The 17321-nt window shown below is 40.1% G+C and overlaps 2 protein-coding genes across 3 annotated transcripts in view; one reads left to right on the top strand and one right to left on the bottom strand.

The window, feature by feature from the left end:
* The window catches only part of LOC106600648 (zinc finger protein 239-like), a 289371-nt gene that overhangs the window by 158856 nt on the left and 113194 nt on the right, over positions 1-17321 (bottom strand). The window lies entirely within an intron of this gene.
* Positions 535-16490, top strand: LOC106574955 (zinc finger protein 501-like). 2 transcript variants are annotated; one of them, XM_045698550.1, is made up of 4 exons: positions 535-663; positions 1515-1753; positions 10933-11106; positions 14321-16490. In XM_045698550.1, exons 2-4 carry the CDS (start codon positions 1522-1524, stop codon positions 15385-15387), a joined length of 1473 nt encoding a protein of 490 aa, XP_045554506.1. In that variant the 5' UTR covers positions 535-663; positions 1515-1521; the 3' UTR covers positions 15388-16490. The 2 variants fall into 2 exon arrangements, with proteins under 2 accessions (XP_045554506.1, XP_045554507.1); XM_045698551.1 differs by lacking the exon at positions 10933-11106.

Below are 17321 nucleotides of genomic sequence, written 5' to 3'. Positions count from 1 at the left end.
ATCAGTGGGTTTTGTGATAAATGAGCATCTGATTCAATGTATGAAGGAGCCGAGTTGGCTTTTTTTCCCCAGAATTTTGTTTAATGTGCTCCAACGCTTTTTACTATCATTCTTTATATAATTTATCTTTGTTTCATAGTATAGTTTATTTTTATTTCATTTAGTCACATGATTTCTTAATTTGCAGTATGTTTGCCAATCAGTTGTGCTGCCAGACTTATTTGCCATACCTTTTGCCTCATCCCTCTCTACCATACAATTTTTAAATTCCTCATCAATCCAAGGAGATTTAAGTCTTTACAGTCATTTTCTTAATAGGTGCGTGCTTATTAGTAACTGGAATAATCAATTTCATAAATGTGTCAAGTGCAGCGTCTGGTTGTTCCTCATTACACATCACAGACCAGCAAATATTCTAGAAATAGAATTACACAATTAACATCTTGATCAACTCTATACAAAGGAGATGTGTCCTGCAGGAGGCTACGACCCCTTCTCATGTAATGTGGTAGGGCCTTCCCAAGGATCCGGAATGCACGGACGGTGTTAGTGGGGGAACAGGAAGTTCCGGGAAGGCGCTCACCATTCTTCAGTATAAAGAAATAGCCAGAACGATGCGGTCTAGAAGATAACCTTCGTGTCCGTTTCTATTTATTACTACAGGTATATAATAGCACGTTTAAACTTTCTAAAGAATATATTTACTTGAGATTTCTGAATTCGTTTAGCAAGTTATTGGTTTTGTGTAAAATTCATGAGCTGGTAAAATGGCGGCACCACTCGGTCTGCGTCAACGGATTTCTTTTTTCTTTTATTGCAACAATAATAACAATATTACACATCAGTACAGCGACATTCCTGTGAATACAATGGAACAAATGTAAAGTCCAGGCAGTGAGGGTGCAGCAGAGAGAGACAATTTTACGGTTGCACTACTGTTTTGAAGCTGAATGTAAAGATGATCAGTTTTCTACATGTGTACTAATATTCAGACACATTAAGTTGTTTCTATCTTTATTTATAAATGTTACTATGGTGTGAACAGACATACTATTGGTTTTGATTGAAATAATACAGTGAAGACAAGGTTATTCAGGAAAATAGTACATAGTGCTGCCTAAAACAAAAGGCAACCTTGTACTAAATGTTTTTTGTCATTTATGCGAATTCAGGAAATCTACTAGTTTAAATGCCTTTAAGTTGGGTAGCCTAATTTAAAGTGTATACTTTGTCTAATGTCAATTAATGAATGTTTTGTTGTCAATGCTTAGCTACCAGATCTATTGAAATGAGATCAGTGCTTGACTTGGACAGGAGCTCACCGGAGCTGAGAACCGGCACCTCAAATATCTACTGTTTGAGCTCATGTTCCTCTTATAGAATATTAGCTCAACAGTATTGTGGAGCTCCTGCACCTAAATATAAACAATATTTTTTTGAGAATAAATAAAGTGCCAGAACTGTCAAGACTAACTTTTGTGTCCGTTTCTCTTTATTACTACTGGCCGACTCAGATTAACCATGAGGGCGGTAACATCAACAGTGAGGACAAACCCAGCCTGCCTCTCTCCTTCCACACTGAGTCCAAGCCTACAGTCACTGGGTCCTGATTGTGACAGTGGAGCCCAGTTTGCACTGCAGGATCCAGAGATGGCATCTGTGAAGCTGGAAGACTGCAGTCAAACACTGGAGCTGAATGTCAACATTAAAGATGAAGAAGAGGAGGAGGAGATTGGGACATCTGTTTCTCATGGTAAGAGCAGGTTCTATCTAACTAAGTTTGTTGTTCGTTCCAACTTCCCACTGTGCATGAAAAGTTGCAGTAGAACTGTTTCATGATGATGTAACGCGGGTCGTATAAAGGGGAAGAAGGCGCGGCGTGTAGAGTGCTCATACTTTACTTTAATGATAACACTTAAAAAAAAACGACAGCCAACAGTTCCGTCAAGTGATACTCACAAAACAACTACCCACACCAACACAGGAAAAACAGGCTGCCTAAGTATGGCTTCGAATCAGAGACAACGATAGACAGCTGCCTCTGATTGGAAACCATACCTGGCCAAAATATAGAAAACAAAAACATAGAATGCCCACCCATCTATCACACCCTGACCTAACTAAACAGAAAAACACAGCTCTCCTAGGTCAGAGCGTGACAGATGAACTGTTAAAATGAAGCGGTAGATGTTATTTCATGCTACTGATACTTGCATGGTTTGACACCTGTATTGCCAGAATTAGTTGTATTCACTGGGCTATCTGGAGTGATCACTAAATAATTGAAGTAGTGTTTTAAAGTTATATGAAATGAGTCTGTGTAGATACTAACCCTTGTGATAGTGAGTAGAGGATGACACTCCCCATCTTACCCACTTTTAGAATAGTTTTATTCCCCTTTTGTATTGCACAACCTTCTTATATGAATACATACAGTGCATTCAGAAAGTATTCAGAGCCCTTGGCTTTTTCCACATTTTGTTACGTTACAGCCTTATTCTAAAATTGATTAAACAAAAAAATGATCATCAATGTTCCTCACAAAGGAAACACAGGTTTTTTTTAAATGTTTGTACATGTATTAAAAATTCAAAGCAAAAATACCTTTATTTACATAAGTATTCAGGCTCTTTGCGCTGAGACTCGACATTGAGCTCAGGTGCATCCTGTTTCCATTGATCATCCTTGAGATGTTTCTACAACTTGATTGAGAGTCCACCTGTGGTAAATTCAATTGATTGGACATGATTTAGAAAGGCACACACCAGTCTATATAAGGTCCCACATTTGACAGTACATGTCAGAGTGAAAACCAAGCCACGAGTTCGAAGGAAGTGTCCGTAGAGCTCCATGAAAGGATTATGTCGAGGCACAGATCTGGGGAAGGGTACCAAAACATTTCCAAATAAGAAGTGTAATATGCAGTTGCAGATAATGCAGATTACTCTTAAGAACTAGAGCCAATATTCACATAAAAAATAGAGGATTTACAGTTCCAATGCTTCTAGAATATCACCGGTTTGCAAAAACTCACAAAACAGATCCCAAATATTATGACACTCTGGGGCTTTCTTTTTCACTATATAAGTACATTTTTCAAGAGCCAGGCTTGACGTTAATTATTTTAACCAACGACCAAGTGAGGGAACTGACATACTTCCAGTGGAGAGCTATTAAACATCTAGCTTGTAATAGACAGAGGTCAACCATTTTATTTTCTCCTATGTAAGGAGAGATTCTCTGGGTAAAGATTTAGGAGGCATAGTTTAGGGATTTGTGGTATTGGGGCAGAGGTCATCTCAGAGATATAGCGCAGTACTGAGCTCCAAAATGTTTGTATCTCAACAAATTCCTCCAGGCAATGATACAAGGTGCCTAAATGTGTGTAACATTTAAAATCCATTTTTATGCAATTTTTCTCGTAAAAAAGCGATAATATTCCGACCGGGAATCTCCTTTTAGCTAAACTGAGGAAAGTAAACAAAGCTTTCGGTCGACGCGGGCACGAGCCTGAGTCTCACAGTACTGTAACCAGCCACTACCCAAATGCGCTACTTTTTTTCAGCCAGAGCCTGCAAAGCCACGATTCAGCTTTTTACCGCCTTCTGAGACCCTATGGCAGCCGTAGGAAGTGTCACGGGACAGCTAAGATCCTCACTCTTCAATAAACAGAGACAAGAAGAACGACACCTTGTCAGACAGGCCACTTCCTGCCTGAAACCTTGTCAGGTTTTTGCCTGCCAAATGAGTTCTGTTATACTCACAGACACCATTCAAACAGTTTTAGAAACTTTGGAGTGTTTTCTATCCATATGTAATAAGTATATGCATATTCTAGTTACTGGGTAGGAGTGGTAACCAGATTAAATCGGGTATGTTTTTTATCCAGCCGTGAAAATACTGCCCCCTAGCCATAACAGGTTAACACACAGGTCTGGGGTATTAGGGTCACATTTGTGGAGCTTAACAAGGGTGATATTGGTTCTCATTATCCAATCTTGGGCGGGTGTTTATTGTCTGTATCTGAGCTTTAGAGCATATCATACCCCAATACACTGCACATATCCGAAAGTGGACCTAGAAGTTTGTCCTTAAATATCTATTGGGAGCCCATCTGGACCTGCGTCTTTACCTCCCTTCATATCAGATATTTCAACACCATCCAATTCCTTTTCCAGATCCAATTTAGTGTCTTCTGAACTAGAGGGAACATCAAGACCTAATTAGTTCTCAGGAGATTCAGAGCTGTAAAGTGTGTTGTAGTAGGAAGCAAATGTTTGGTTTATTTCTACAGGATCCATTGATCATTTTCCTGTTAACCTCTCTAGGGTAGGGGGCAGTATTTTCACATCTGGATAAAAAACGTACCCGATTTAATCTGGTTGTTACTACTGCCCAGAAACTAGAATATGCATATAATTGTTTGATTTGGATAGAAAACACCCTAAAGTTTCTAAAACTGTTTGAATGGTGTCTGTGAGTATAACAGAACTCATATGGCAGGCAAAAACCTGAGAAGATTCTGTACAGGAAGTGCCCTCTCTGACCATTTCTTGGCCTTCTACACTCTCTTTATTGAAAACAAAGGATCTCTGCTGTAACGTGACACTTCCTAAGGCTCCCATAGGCTCTCAGAAGGCGCCAGAACGTTGAATGATGACTTTGCAGTCTCTGGCTGAAAAACAGTAGCGCATTTGGATAGTGGTCGATCTGAGAACAATGAGACGGGGGCGCGCGTGCACGAGACGACTCCATTTTCAACTTTGAGTCTTTGAACGAAAACAGGGTTTCCCGGTCGGAATATTATCGCTTTTTTACGAGAAAAATTGCATAAAAATTGATTTTAAACAGCGTTTGAAATGCTTCGAAGTACGGTAATGGAATATTTCGAAAAAAAATTGTCACGATACGCGTCACCGTTCGGATAGTGTCTTGAACGCAAGAACAAAACAGAGGATATTTGAACATAACTATGGATTATTTTGAACCAAAACAACATTTGTGGATGAAGTAGAAGCCCTGGGAGTGCATTCTGACGAAGAACAGCAAAGGTAATCAAATTTTTCTTATAGTAAATCTGAGTTTGGTGAGTGCCAAACTTGGTGGGTGTCAAAATAGCTAGCCCGTGATGGCGAGCTATCTACTCAGAATATTGCAAAATGTGCTTTTGCCAAAAAGCTATTTTAAAATCGGACACCGCAATTGCATAAAGGAGTTCTGTATCTATAATTCTTAAAATAATTATGTTTTTTGTGAACGTTTATCGTGAGTAATTTAGTAAATTCACCGGAAGTTTGCGGTGGGTATGCTAGTTCTGAACGTCACATGCTAATGTAAAAAGCTGGTTTTTGATATAAATATGAACTTCATTGAACAAAACATGCATGTATTGTATAACATAATGTCCTAGGAGTGTCATCTGATGAAGATCATCAAAGGTTAGTGCTGCATTTAGCTGTGGTTTTGGTTTTTGTGACATTATATGCTAGCTTGAAAAATAGGTGTCTGATTATTTCTGGCTGGGTACTCTGCTGACATAATCTAATGTTTTGCTTTCGTTGTTAAGCCTTTTTGAAATCGGACAGTGTGGTTAGATTAACGAGAGTCTTGTCTTTAAAATGGTGTAAAATAGTCATATGTTTGAGAAATTGAAGTAATAGCATTTCTAAGGTATTTGAATATCGCGCCACAGGATTCCACTGGCTGTTGAGTAGGTGGGACGATTTCGTCCCACATACCCTAGAGAGGTTAATTATGAATTGCATTAATGGCTCAGTCTGAATTTAACCTCTTAATGCACCAGGTCAGTAATTTACCAGGTTTTTCACCTTGATCATAGGACTGTTTCAGCCTAGTTAAGCTGTTTGCAGCCTTTGAGGTGGAAAGTTCTTCATACTGAGCTATAAGAGAAAATAATTCCTTGTTTACTTCTACTGAGTTATCCAAAAAAGCTTCCCTCTGCAATTCTCTGATTTTGCTGTCCAGTGCTCATTTTCTGATTTAAATTTCATTGAGTTGATTTGAAACTGGTAGAATGTATAGTTTCCCCCCAATACATGCTTAAGAGGCTTTCAATCTGGTACTCACTGACGTTTGTTTAGTGTTCAATACATGACAAGATCCTGAGGGCCATTGTCCTGCCATTCATCCGCCGCCATCACCTCATGTTTCAGCATGACAATGCACAGCCCCATGTTGCAAGGATCTGTACACAATTGAAAATGCTGAGTATGTCCCAATTCTTCCATTGCCTGCATACTCACCAGACATGTCAGCCTTTGAGCATGTTTTGGATGGTCTGGATCAACGTGAACGACAGCTTGATCCAGTACCCGCCAATATCCAGGAATTTCTCACAGCCATTGAAGAGCAGTGGGACAACATTCCACAGGCCACAATCAACAGCCTGATGAACTCCACTTCTCCAGTGCTTCATTTGTAAATTGGGAGGTGCCGGAACCAAAAGTGTACCCAAGAGGGGAGGTGACCTGGGGGGCTCTGAGGTATGTCATGACTGTCCTGATCAGGTCAGGTTACAGGAGACCACAACCCTACAGATTATCTCTCACCCCAACAGAGGAGGAGAGAGCTAGGGGTCTGAAGATGTGGGGGTTTTATGACCCCTCACGCCCATGATTTATCTTAGGCCACAGACAAAGTTCCTTTGTCCTCTCACTATGGAGGACCAGCCTCCGAACATTAAACATGCTATGAAGGGACTTTGGAACAATGGTTTCCGTCAGCCACAATGGTGGTCATGACGATAGATGGAATATGAAAATGTATGTAATTTTTGTTTTGTTATTAAACGTTAATAGATGACGTTATTACGAAAACATTGTAACTTTAAGAGTTTTCCCCGTATATGCCTGATGTTTATACATTGTACGGTGTGGAAAATGTCCAAATCAATGTTTTGGTAAAGATGCAATGTGAAGTTAGTTGTCTAAAATTGGATTTGAGTAAAATCTAGACCTTGCCTCTTAACTTGGTACGTCCAGAGAATTGCCCTAAAGGCGGTTACGCCCACTTCTGACCCGAGGGTATAAGACATGGGAGTTAAGAATGAACAGATCAGACTAAGTGACCCAAGCTACAGTCGAGGTCTAAAAAGTCAACAAACCCCAAAATGCAACACAAGGTTGAAGACAAAGAAATCTCTTTTCTACCCAAGCTACGGATGAGTAGCTGTGTCTAAGTGGGTGAATTCAAGCCGAACCCCACCTAGCCTCCACTTTCCATCGAATCGTGGTATCTACACTGTTTCATTCCTAGGCTGTGAGCTCTGAGCTACAGAGCTGTCTGTCCTCAGAAGACCCCTTCCAGAGCAAGGGCGAGGAATCAGACCACTAAGCCAAAAAGGACACTGACATCATGAGGACAACCAGAGAGTTGCGCCGGAGAAGTGCGTCATTGAGAAGCCTAAACGACCCACGCGGAGCTTCCCATCTGAGACCTCCAACACGTAATTACATCATTATATTCTGACCCATAAGAGCGGCAGTTCGGGGCAAGGCTAGGGTTAAAATAAGCATAGCTGACAAATGCACCCAAATGTATATTTCTCTCGTGTACTTTCTCTGTTTCTCTCTTTTAAATCCCCATTTTTGGTAACATGCACCATAGTGTGTTGGCCTGTTATACTAAGTTCTAATCAATAGCCTAGACTGTGTTTTGTGTATCTTTTATCATTATTTTAGCTTTCTAGTAAATAAATAATCAACTAAGATTGGTGTGGTACGAACTCATTGGTGGGACCCGGGTTTGTGCAGATTCCCGGATTATGCGACATTCAGAATGAGACTGTAGAGGAAATTTATTAATTAGCGACTGTTGTAAAATCAATATTCTGATATTCTTTGAGTTAATTTGGGAAATAGAAACTCAATAAAAACAATTTTCCCATGGTGCCCCAGATTAATGAGTTAATAATTGCTTGATTCATTTAATCACGCAATTAGAAACCTTTAATCATTCGATGAGCAACAGTCGTCACATTAACTAATACAACGTCACGACAGGTACCAGAACATATTAAATAAAATACCTTTATAATAAAGCATTGCATGCATTATCATGGCTTTAGCGTACTGGCAAAGAGCAGTGGTGTGGAGCCGCTTGCAGAAGTTGTACACATGGAGTACATTTATTGTAGCCTAGAGTCCTGGAAAAATTTTGCTTTTTATAAACAGATTTCTTGCGGTTCTACATCATTTTAGATGGCTGGAGACTTTTGCTGAATCTTTTTTAATACCTCACAATGACCAAAATGACCGACTACTTTGACACTGACAAACTGAGAATCTGAGATCAATAAAAACAACCTTGTCTCTAATCCATCAATAGCCTAGGCCAGGTGTGAGGAGAAACACATTGTACAATATGAGGAGGAAGTTATAGTCCTAAACAAGCTTTCCAGTTTCACTGACTCACCCAATGATGTGCAGGTCACTCACCGGCCAAAAGCTTCTCTCTGTTGCTTTACTTTGTAAAACTATGCTGTTGCTCAATAGGTCTATTTGGAAGTTGATAACTTGGTAACAGACAGATTAGTATGTTCTATTCAGCAGGATCTATATGCTTTACAACCTATGTTTTCTAGCGATTGTATTAGAAATATAATAGGAAATAAATGATGAAGTGCAATGCTGGAGAGATGAGTTGCTGGCTCATGTCTATAACAGCACAGAGAGGGAGAGAGATCATAGAAAGTGAATCTCATTTTAGTTCTGTGAGAGATACAGGCGTGCTTCTCTCTCACCACAGCAATGGCCACCCTTGGTCTAAATAAGCTACAATGTTGCACAAACCTTAAACCAGGGACGGCCCAACATGAATCAATTCTTAGAATATCAGGCACGTTTTCACATTACGTTTTTTAGGAGGCATGACAATTACAGAGGAATCCAAATGTAATTACTCTGATGGCTTTTATTAGGATTTTTACATTGCAAATAGTGGAAATTTATTTTTCATGCCACAAGAGCTTGGTTACCTGATCCTGACAAATAAGTTCCAGAGCAAAAGACTACAAAACTGAGAGGTGCCGGAAGATCCGGCTCAAATTAAATACCGCCCTTCTCATATAATGGGGTAGGGACATAATAATCCCTGAAAGCACGGAGGGTTGCACCATATTTTTTTTATAACTAAACCGGACGTTTCCAATGGGAAGAGATGAGTCATAGTGGGCAGAGCCAAGCACAAGCTAGCGAGATCCTATTGGCACGTCCTAGCACACATCTCTCTATTTCTGTTAGGGAACGCCTCCTCTGTGAATATTTATTATGGATCCCCATTAGCTGCTGCTGTTTTTTAAAATAACATTTTACTGCATACTTGTGGAATAGAGTTCCATGTAGTCATGGCTCTATGTAGTACTGTGCGCCTCCCATAGTCTGTTCTGGGGCATAGTGGGCAGAGCCAAGCACAAGGTAACGAGATCCTATTAGCGCGTTCTAGCATCCATCTGCATATTTCTGTTAGGGAACTCCTCCTCACATCTGAAGCGCTCGTGTGTAATAACTCAAGTCACCTTTGCGTTCCTTCTAAACAAAGCGATTTATAAAAAATATAAAAGATAAACTTCTGCAAAGGGTAAGGTCTACAAAACGTAGTCCACTCTGTTCATAACAGATTTTAGTTTGGTAGTGAGTGGAAACGCCAAGCGGATGCTTCACATTTATACATCTGGTGAAATATCTGTCTCATTGTTCAATCTGTGGCTTCACTGTGGTAGTGGGAAAACAGTTAGTTCCAGGCTGGCACACAGCATTCTTCAGAATAAAGAAAGCGTCAGAACTGTGATGTTAAGAAGATAACCCTTGTGTCTGTTTCTATTTATTACTGCAGGTATGTAATGGCACGTTTAAACTTTCTAATTTCGAAAGAACATGTCATACCATGCTAGGTAACAAATCCGTTAAGGTATTATCACGTTTGGTAAAGGTGTTATTTTTGTGTCAAACCGAGTGAACGTGATAAACATAGATATTCATATAGCTAGACACTTTGGGTTTGTCTGAATGGATGTACATAATTTCCATCAAGGTCATTTAATAAAGAATCAATTTATTTGAAATTTCTGAGTTTGTTTAGCATGTTATTGGTTTTGTGTAAAATTGACGAGCTGGTAAAATGGCGGCGCCCACTCGGTTTGCGTCAACGAACTAAAGTGCGGGTGCAGAGAGACATTTTCACGGTCACACTACAGTTTTGAAGCTGAATGTAATGATTATCAATGTTCTACATGTGTACTAATATTCAGACACATTCAGTTGTTTCTATATTTATCTATAAATGTTACTATGGTGTGAACAGAAATACTATTAGTTTTTTTATTTGAAATAATAGTGAAGACAAGGTTATTCAGGAAAATAGTATAGTGCTGCCATAAACATACTGTAATCTTGTACTAAAGGCTTTGTTGTCATTTATGCATTTATGTGAATTTGGGAAATCTACTATAGATTAAGTGCACTTACGTTGTGTAGACTAATTTAAAGCAGGTACTTTGTCTAATTTGAATGAATGAATGTTTCGTCAATGCTTAGCTACCAGATCTATTGAAATGAGATCAGTGCTTGACTTGGACAGGAGCTCACCAGAGCTGAGTACCAGTACCTCAAATTTCTACTGCTTCTGTTCGTTTCTTTTATAGAATATTAGCTCAAAAGTATTGTGGCGTTCCTGCACCTAAATATAAACAGTACCGTCACCCACAATGAGTATCGGCACCTATTTCAGTCCAAGTCCAGCACTGAATTAGATAATTGAACATGAAGAAATATAATATATTTTTAGAGAATAAAGAAAGTGCCGGAACTGTCAAGATTAACTTTTGGTGCCTGTTTCTCATTGTTACTACAGGCAGACTATAATGAAGTATGAGAACAGTAGGAACAAACTTAGCCTGCTTCTCTCCTTCCACAGTGAGTCCAAACCTACAGTCACTGGGTCCTGATTGTGACAGTGGAGCCCAGTTTGCACTGCAGGATCCAGAGATGGCATCTGTGAAGCTGGAAGACTGCAGTCAAACACTGGAGCTGAATGTCAACATTAAAGATGAAGAAGAGGAGGAGAAGATTGGGAAATCTGTTTCTCATGGTAAGAGCAGGTTCTATCTAAGTTTGTTGTTCGTTCGTTCCAACTTCCCACTGTGTATGAAAAATTGCGGTAGAACTGTTTCATGATGAACTTTTTCAATGAGAAGGTAGATGTTATTTCATGCTACTCAGACTTGCATGGTTTGACACCAGTATTGCCAACATTTGTTTTGTTCACTGGGTTATCTGGAGTGATCAGAGAGTAGACTAAAGAAGTGAAGTAGACAAACTGCCAGTGTTTTTAAAATGTGTCTGTATTTACTGTCGTGGAAATATTGAATAAAATATTTCTCAGATACCGGAGCTTGTGAATTCAAATAGACTTTATTACAAAAGTAACAAAGCCGAGCAATTCCATGGAAGAACTGATTCTCCATTCTCAGTACTCAGCTTTTATACAGTTTTACCCTAATGTAACATTGTCACTCCACTTTATGTAAAAGATGAATACCTTCTAGCTTTGGCCACCTTAATCTTGCTGCCTTTCTTATTGTCTCAGACATTAGGGCATAGATTCTATTGGTGGCGTGACACACAGACATGTACACTCCTACTGCAGGTCTAATGGTGCCTATAACTGATTAGCTAATGTTCCTGTCCAAAGGTCTTCACAAGTTCAGGCCGATGTTGTCTATGTACGATTAACCCATGTGCATGTCCAGTAGCCTTCACAAGATCAGATATGGCCCAGACCAGTCACGTCTGTGTTGATCTACCTTGCCTCATCCACACGGATTATGCTTATGTTCTGTTTTTTACATGTCTAATGGTTAACTCGATGTTGATCAGGCTCTGTACATTCACATGGGCTCAGCCTTCATTCTGCTTACACATGTCTAATATTTAACCTTATATCGATTCTTCTTTCTGCTTCAAAGAGAACAGTATAGGTACTGAAAATCACCAGGTGACTGGAAATTCTCTAACATTACTAACCCTTGTGATAGTGAGTGGAGAATGACACGCCCCTTTTTTGTTAATGTTGCAAATGACTATTGTAGCTGGAAACTGCTTTTTTTAATTATTATTTTAATGGAATATCTACATAGGTGTACAGAGGCCCATTATCAGCAACCATCACTCCTGTGTTGCAATGGAATGTTGTATTAGCTAATCCAAGTTTATCATTTAAAAAAATTGTTTTCTAAGGATCAATTATCCTTTTTAAAATGATATATTTGGATTAGCTAACACAACGTGCCATTGGAACAGAGGAGTGATGGTTGCTGATAATGGGCCTCTACGCCTATGTAGATATTCCATAAAAAAATCAGCCATTTCCAGCTATGATAGTCATTTACAACATTAACAATGTCTACACTGTATTTCTGATCAATTTTATTAAACAATTTTTTTTGCTTTTCTTTCAAAACAAGGACATTTCTAAGTGACCCCAAACGTTTAAAATGTAGTGTATGTCACCCGGTACAGCCAAAAGAGGACTGGCCACCCCTTTGAGCCTGGTTCCTCTCCGTTTCTTCCTAGGTTCCTACTTTCTGGGGAGTTTTTCATAGCCAGTGTGCTTCTACATCTGCATTGCTTGCTCTTTTGTGATTTTAGGCTGGATTTCTGTAAAGCATTTTGTGATAACTGCTGATGTAAAAAGGTCTTCGTAAAATAAATTTGGTTGACATGTACAGTACCAGTCAAAAGTTTGGACACCTACTCATTCAAGTGTTTTTCTTTCTGCATTGTAGAATAATATTGAGGACATCAAAACTATGAAATAACATATATGGAATTGTGTAGTAAAAAAAAAGTGTTAAACAAATCAAAATATATTTGAGATTCTTCAAAGTAGCCACCCTTTGCCTTGACAGCTTTGCAAACTCTTGGCATTCTCTTAACCAGCTTCATGAGGAAGTCACCTGGAATGCATTTCAATTAACAGGTGTGCCTTGTTAAAAGTTAATTTGTGGAATATCTTTCCTTAATGCGTTTGAGCCAATCAGTTGTGTTGTGACAAGGTAGGGGTGGTATACAGAAGAGAGCCCTATTTGGTAAAAGACCAAGACCATATTATGGCAAGAACAGCTCAAATAAGCAAAGAGAAATGACATTCCATCATTACTTTAAGACCTGAAGCTCAGTCAATCTGGAACATTTCAAGAACTTTGACAGTTTCTTCAAGTGCAGTTGCAAAACCATCAAGCGCTATGATGAAACTGGCTATCATTTGGACCGCCACAGGAATGGAAGACCCAGAGTTATCTCTGCTGCAGGGGATAAGTAAATTAGAGTTATCAGCCTCAGAAATTGCAGCCCAAATAAATGCTTCAGAGTTCAAGTAACAGACACATCAACATCAACTGTTCCGAGGAGACTGCGTGAGTCAGGCCTTCATGGTTGGATTGCTGCAAAGAAACCACTACTAAAGCACACCAATAACAAGAGATTTGCTTGGGCCAATAAACACGAGCAATGGACATTAGACCTGTGGAAATCTGTCCTTTGGTCTGAGTAGTCCAAATTTCAGATTTTTGCTTCCAACCGCCATGTCTTTGTGAGACGCAGAATAGGTGACCGGATGATCTCCGCATGTGTATTTCCTACCGTGAAGCATGGAGGAGATGTGACGTTGTGGGGGTGCTTTGCTGGTGACACTGTCTGATTTACTTAGATATCAAGGCACACGTAACCAGCATGGCTATCACAGCATTCTGCAGCGATACGCCATTCCATCTGGTTTGAGCTTAGTGGGACTCATTTGTTTTTCAACAGGACAATGACACAACTCACCTCCAGGCTGTGTAAGGGCTATTTGACCAAGAAGGAGAGTGATGGAGTGCTGCATCAGATGACCTGGCCTCCACAATCACCAGACCGTAACCCAGTTGAGTTAGTTTAGGATGAGTTGGATTGCAGAGTGAAGGAAAAGCAGCCAACAATTGCTCAGCATGTGTGTGAACTTCAAGACTGTTGGAAAAGCATTCCTGGTGAAGCTGGTTGAGAGAGTGCCAAGCGTGTGCCAAGCTGTCAAGGCAAGGGGTGGCTACTTTGAAGAATCTAAAATACAAGCTATTTTGATTTAACACTTTTTTTGGGTTACTACATGATTCCATATGTGTTATTCCATAGTTTTGATGTTTTCACTTATTATTCAATGTAGAAAATAGTAAAAATAAAGAAAAACCCTTGAATGAGTAGGTGTGTCCAAACGTTTGACTGGTACTGTATATTACACGAACTGACTGGTTCTTCTGATGTTCACACAGGAGATCATGTTGAGACATTCTCTACATCCAGAAAGCAACAGCAGGAAGATCACAGAGCTAAGAGGTCTCACCACTGCCCACATTGTGAGGAGATTTTCCCAATTCTATCAAAGCTAAAAATACACCTAAAAATACATACAGGAGAGAATCTGTATTTCTGCACTGACTGTGGGAAGAATTTCACAACATCAAGGGCTATGACAGTTCATCAGAGAGTACACACAGGAGAGAAGCCTTACTCCTGCTCTGACTGTAGGAAGAGTTTCTCTCAATCGAGCCACCTAAAACAACATGAACGTATACATACAGGAGAGAAGCCTTACTCCTGTTCTGTCTGTGGAAATAGTTTCTCTGGACTGGGACATCTAAAACAACATGAACGTATACACACAGGAGAGAAGCCTTACTCTTGCTCTGACTGTTGGAAGAGTTTCTCTCACTCGAGCCACCTAAAACAACATGAACGTATACACACAGGAGAGAAGCCTTACTCCTGCTCTGACTGTGGAAAATGCTTTACACAATCATCTCAGCTAAAAGTTCACCAGAGAACACACACAGGAGAGAAGCCTTATTCCTGCTCTGACTGTGGAAATAGTTTCTCTCATCTGGGCCACTTTAAAACACATGAACGTATACATACAGGAGAGAAGCCTTACTCCTGCTCTGACTGTGGAAAAGGCTTCACAACATCAACTGAGCTAAAAGTTCATCAGAGAACACACACAGGAGAGAAGCCTTGCTCCTGCTCTGACTGTGGAAAATGCTTCACAACATCAACTGAGCTAAAAGTTCATCAGAGAACACACACTGGAGAGAAGCCTTACATCTGCTCTGACTGTAGGGCGAGTTTCTCTCAATCGAGCCACCTAAAACGACATGAACGTATACACACAGGAGAGAAGCCTTACTACTGCTCTGACTGTGGAAAATGTTTTAAATCATCAGCTGAGCTAAACGGTCATCAGAGAACACACACAGGAGAGAAGCCTTTCTTCTGCTCTTACTGTGGCAAGAACTTCTCCCGATTGGGCAGTGTAAAAACACACCAACGGCTACACACTTGAGAGAAGCCTTATCAGTTCTCTCACACCAGCTAAGATTTGTCACTCCACTTAATTCTCATCTCATAAAATAATTGGCAACATTGAGTTGGATCAAATGAAGAAAGTGTAGAACACTATTGTAATCCTATTGTTTCTCACTGTGAGAGAACAATGCAGAGGAAAGGGAGCGTCATAGAATGTTAGCCTCTCTTTACTGATCAGTGTGCACCTTGTCAGTTATGCTGTGTTTTTTTAGCCCGCGTCCATAGAGACACATACCAGCTCTACTGGTAGTACTGGTACTACCAGCAGTACTGCACCTGTCAACGGCACAAGTTGTTCTGCTTCCATGAGCACATACAATGCTAGCATCAGTAATTCTACATTTGTTGTTAGCCCAGCTAGCATGGACACTGACAGTTGTGATTCTGATGCAGCCGAAGAGCTACTGCCCCTTTACCCGGGAAATCACCGAACAACAGAAGGATGTTGGACCATCAAAGAGGTGCATTTTGGTGAGAACTACATTGATTTGGGATTCACTTATATTGGGAATAGTGCCTTTCCTCAGCCACAGTGTGTTTATATCTCACAACTCGATGAAACCTTCACTCTTGCGCAGACATTTAGAAACAAAACATGCCAATTTGAAAAATAAGCCACAGGAGTTTTTTGAGCGAGAGTTGAGACTACTTTCGAGTAGTAAGACATGTATAAAAGCAACAGATACCATTAATAAGAAGGGGCTAGAAGCGTCTTATATGGTGAGCTACCGAGTGGCTAGGACAGGCAAGCTCAATACTATTGTGGAGGACTTAATTATTCCTGCTTCCGCGGATATGGCTGGGACAATACTGGGGGAAAATGCCCCCAAAATTATACCGTTTCATGACGCATCAGTGACATGGCAGATGTTTTGAAACAATTACTGCTTTGCATACAAGCCAGTGAATTCAGCTGGATGAGTCAACAGACGTGGCGGGCCTGGCACAGCTCCTGGTATGTCTGTTACGTTTTTGGGGGGTCAATTAAGGAAGACATCCTCTTCTGCAAACCACTGGAAACCTGGACAACAGGATATCTTTTTAAAGTACTGGACAGCTTTGTGACATCAAATGGACTTTGGTGGTCAAGATGTGTTGGTATCTGTACTGATGGCGCAAAAGCCATGACAGGGAGACATAGTGGACTGGTATGTGCGTGCAAGCAGTTGCTCCCAACGTTACTTGGGTACACTGCAGCGTCCACCGAGAGGCTCTTGCTGCCAAGGGAATGCTTGACAGCTGGAAAGACATTTTGGACACTACAGTGAAAATGGTTAACTTTGTTAACAAGGACAACACACAGGTCTTTCCATCATTGTATGATTTTTTTGTGTGCAAATGAACTCAAGCTTACGGACAATGTCAAATGTGATCTAGCGAAGCACCTGAGTGAGTTTGGTGTGTAAGTACGATATCTGAACAAGAGAGCCTCATAACATTTGCAACAAGCGGTTCTGTGAAAATGTAATTTAATCAGAAGCTACTGCCAGATTTCTGAATTGGGCTGCGCTCAGAGTATCCTGCCTTGGCAAATCGCGCTGTTAAGACACTGATACACTTTGCAACCACGTACTTATGTGAGAGTGGATTCTCGGCCCTCACTAGCATGAATACTAAATACAGGCACAGACTGTGTGTGGAAAAGGATTTAAGACCGACTCTCTCCAATACAACCCAACATTGCAGAGTTATGTGCATCCTTTCAAGCACACACTTCTCATTAACCTGTGGTGAGTTATTAACAATTTTCAATGAGCAAGTAAGGTTTTATATGTAAGATGGCTAAATAAAGAGCAAAATTGATTATTATTATTATTTGTGCCCTGGTCCTATAAGAACTCTTTGTCACTTCCCACGAGCCTGGTTGTGACAAACTCACACTCATTCTTATGTTTAATAAATGTATTGTGT

The sequence above is a fragment of the Salmo salar genome, chromosome ssa17 (assembly GCF_905237065.1).
Source record: "Salmo salar chromosome ssa17, Ssal_v3.1, whole genome shotgun sequence".
Classification (NCBI taxonomy): domain Eukaryota; kingdom Metazoa; phylum Chordata; class Actinopteri; order Salmoniformes; family Salmonidae; genus Salmo; species Salmo salar.
This window is presented reverse-complemented; position numbering and strand designations above follow the sequence as displayed.

Bases quoted from the DNA above. Each gene is read 5' to 3' on its own strand.
- LOC106574955 (XM_045698550.1), top strand. From the start codon at position 1,522: ATGAGGGCGGTAACATCAACAGTGAGGACAAACCCAGCCTGCCTCTCT. The intron at 1,754-10,932 runs GTAAGAGCAGGT...CTCCTTCCACAG, and splicing joins TGGGACATCTGTTTCTCATG to TGAGTCCAAACCTACAGTCA. The intron at 11,107-14,320 runs GTAAGAGCAGGT...ATGTTCACACAG, and splicing joins TGGGAAATCTGTTTCTCATG to GAGATCATGTTGAGACATTC.